The 3,168-nt window shown below is 36.6% G+C and overlaps 1 protein-coding gene across 1 annotated transcript; it reads left to right on the top strand.

Annotated features, from left to right (window-relative positions):
- Positions 1 to 303: 303 nt before the first annotated feature.
- LOC126188629 (putative gustatory receptor 28b) lies at positions 304 to 795 on the top strand. The gene has a single exon (XM_049930230.1). The coding sequence runs from the start codon at positions 304 to 306 to the stop codon at positions 793 to 795; it is 492 nt and encodes a 163-aa protein (XP_049786187.1).
- Positions 796 to 3,168: the final 2,373 nt, after the last annotated feature.

The raw sequence follows: 3,168 nt of genomic DNA, 5'->3' as shown, positions 1-3,168 counted from the left end.
TTTAATGTGATTTTGTACCGGAGATTTCTGGATCTGAATAAACGTTTGCTTCATATATTTGGCATTAGTACAGAGTACGATCTTGATTGTATGATATCGCTTTTACTGACACCGAATACACGAAATTATATTTCAGTATTTCCACACCAAGAGCATTTTAAAGGTTCATGCCGTTTATCCTGCAGAGAGCGATTAGGATACAGGTTACCACTTGACATGAGATTATCTGCACCAGTGACGTTACAATTTAAGGGTTATTCACTCATGTCTCATTTACAGAAGGTGCATTGCCTTCTTCATGGCATGGCAGGATATGTCACCGGCGGATTTGGCCTACAGATTGTCACGGAGGTAACGTTTTCCTTTTTTAACATTGTTGTCAACACTTATATTGTGCTAGCACACCTCCTTCGGAGAGAAGCAGTTTCATGTGATCGACCGACGGGAGTGATTTTAATGGACTGTCTGCCTTGGTTGCTGATGTCAGCTTGGCGTCTGATCACCATAGCGTACAGCAGTAAGGCGGTCGTCCAGCAGTCCAACCACACGCTGGAGCTGGTCAACAAACTGCTGCTGGTATCGCCACAAGGGGACTACGAGCGCCACACAGCTCTGCAGAAGTTCGCCCGCCAGCTGAGCCACAGCAAACTCAGCTACAGCTCTGCAGGAATTTTCGCCGTTGGCACGCCGCTGCTAACCAGCTGTGTGGCCACCATCACCACCTACCTAGTGATCCTCATACAGTTCTCTCTGGCAGAAATCACAAAGCAACAAAATAATAACAACAGCTGCTGAGACTAATGTTGTGGATACCAGATACCACAAACTGTGCTCTACCTAGCTAGCTAAGTTTACTCATAAACGATGCAGGGTCTAGTGACAGACCATAGCATAATCAAAGATTTAAAACCCTCAGATTATAAATAAATTATTTAATAGTGTACATTTGATGTTCACTACCTAGTGGATTTCATTAGTGTTACGAGTGCCTCCTTCATTTAATTAAGATCCATTAATTACGATTACACATTACAGCTACATTTCTGAACATAAATTGTGTTGTAGCTGGCAACATTAGTGGTATATAATGTGTAAAAAGAACTTTCAAAATACGCATTGTATGGGTTTAGTTCTCGTTTTTCATGATTCTTGCTGTTGTACAGACTAGGTGATATAATTCAATTGTATCATCCCACTGACAAATATTCTTTCTAAGGTATTCACTTCAGTTTCTACGTAGATAGAGTTTCCAGAAATAAGCAACATATTAGAATAACAATAGTAAAAAGTAAAAAAAAAAATACATTAAACTACAGACTACAGAAATGCAATATGTCTCAATAGCCTAATCAATTTCATTTAACAAATGTATACATAATATGTCCACATGTTGTGAAGACTTTACTGTAATCCTATAGCTGTGTGTGTGTGTGTGTGTGTGTGTGTGTGTGTGTGTGTGTGTGTCTGCGTGCAACAACGTAAATACACATAACAATTCTAATGTCATCTGCCGGTCCAGCATGACATAAAGATAGAAGAGAAGTGTTTGTTTGTGTTATTATTTGGCGCTTGCTTTACATTAGCACAATGGTATGTAATGAAATACAGTTGAATGTAAACTTCAGAGAAATGCATGTTGTGTGGGCATCTGCAATGTGCATCATTAAAGATGCGACTAGCACAATTTATAGTGGGGATTTAAATATAAAGATAAAATGAAGCAAAAAATGGAGAGATTATCGGGAAAAATTGTAAATTCATCAAGGATTTGCATATTGACGTAGGAAAAGATTTATATCTAGTTAACTAAGCCCTGAGTGTTATAGTCGAGACTTAAAACACCATCTTATAAGATCAGAGATGGTTAAATTCAGAAAGTAAATCTCATTAACGGTACTGTAATATAATTTTAGTGGACACAAAAGGTCTTGTGGGACGGCAAGAGACACATTTACGTATAGCTAATCCATAAAAATCTATAAATAAAAAGCTACTGCCCTCAATACTGGCACTGTTCATTTATGATCTTTCTCTACAATCCAGAAGAATAATTATTTTCAGTTTCCAAAAGAAAAGTTTGTGACTGCTCTGTTTTCTTGTATTCAATATTTGTCCAGTATTCAGGACCATATATTGCGAGTATGTACAACAGCTCGATGCTACTAGAAGTATCGATCGAATATCTCATGAATTTGATTTACATCCACACTGACAGAACAGGTGATCGAGTCTTCAATCTTTTTCATTGCAGCGGCCAACATTCTCAGTTGCTTTTCAGTCTGTTAAATAATATCATGAACAATCAGCATCCTACCTTTGAATACTTGCAGATGTAATAACTCAATATAACTAAATCAAGCATGTTTCACCTGACTGAAAAGTGTCTTCAGTAACCAATTCGTTGTTTCTTTAAATCCATGAAATTTGTCTCATTCACCCTAGTTCTTTTATTGACTACACAAATGACTGTTTTATACAGTCCTTAAGAGTGTAACTTGGAAAACACCTACAATAAGGCAAACACGTCGCCTACCAGAAAGTGATTAACTGTGTAATTCGTATATTTCTTTTACTTTTGGGACCTAAGAGTTCGCTTCATGTAAATGACTTTATAAACTGATATGATAAATGTGTCTTATTGATGCTGTTGGTAGAAATTAACAAATTTGGAAGTGAAATTCGAAAACAGATTTGCAAAACGTAAAATAACAGTACTACAGCATACCAAATTCTATTACAGAATGGGCGAATTGGTGAAAGGCAACGTATTTCACATCACCTTATATTTCATTTAATTACAAACTTCTGATGGTAATACTTCCAGTGAATTTGTAACTCCTGTAATAGAATCACATATCATAAAATATATCTTGCAGACATGTTTCTGAGTTGTATATCTGAAAGATGGTGCTTCATGCATTATCTTATGAATGAGTCTTAACGATTCATTTCCTTCACTGACAACGTTTGCTTTACCACAGTGCCTCTAACATAAAGCAATCTTAATTTACTTGGTACATACCTTTAGTGTGCTCCATTACACACAGATACCTGACAAAACAAATATTCCAGGAATTTCACACTCTGATTCCCTTATGAAAATGACGTATTACATATAATGTTCGAAACACATACAGTCATAACACTCTATTTCAGGTGTTAAAGTCA

The sequence above is a fragment of the Schistocerca cancellata genome, chromosome 5 (genome assembly GCF_023864275.1).
Source record: "Schistocerca cancellata isolate TAMUIC-IGC-003103 chromosome 5, iqSchCanc2.1, whole genome shotgun sequence".
Taxonomy (NCBI): domain Eukaryota; kingdom Metazoa; phylum Arthropoda; class Insecta; order Orthoptera; family Acrididae; genus Schistocerca; species Schistocerca cancellata.
The sequence above is the reverse complement of the archived record's forward strand: the minus strand, read 5'-3'. Positions and strand labels throughout refer to the sequence as shown.

Bases quoted from the DNA above. Each gene is read 5' to 3' on its own strand.
- LOC126188629 (XM_049930230.1), top strand. From the start codon at position 304: ATGGCAGGATATGTCACCGGCGGATTTGGCCTACAGATTGTCACGGAG.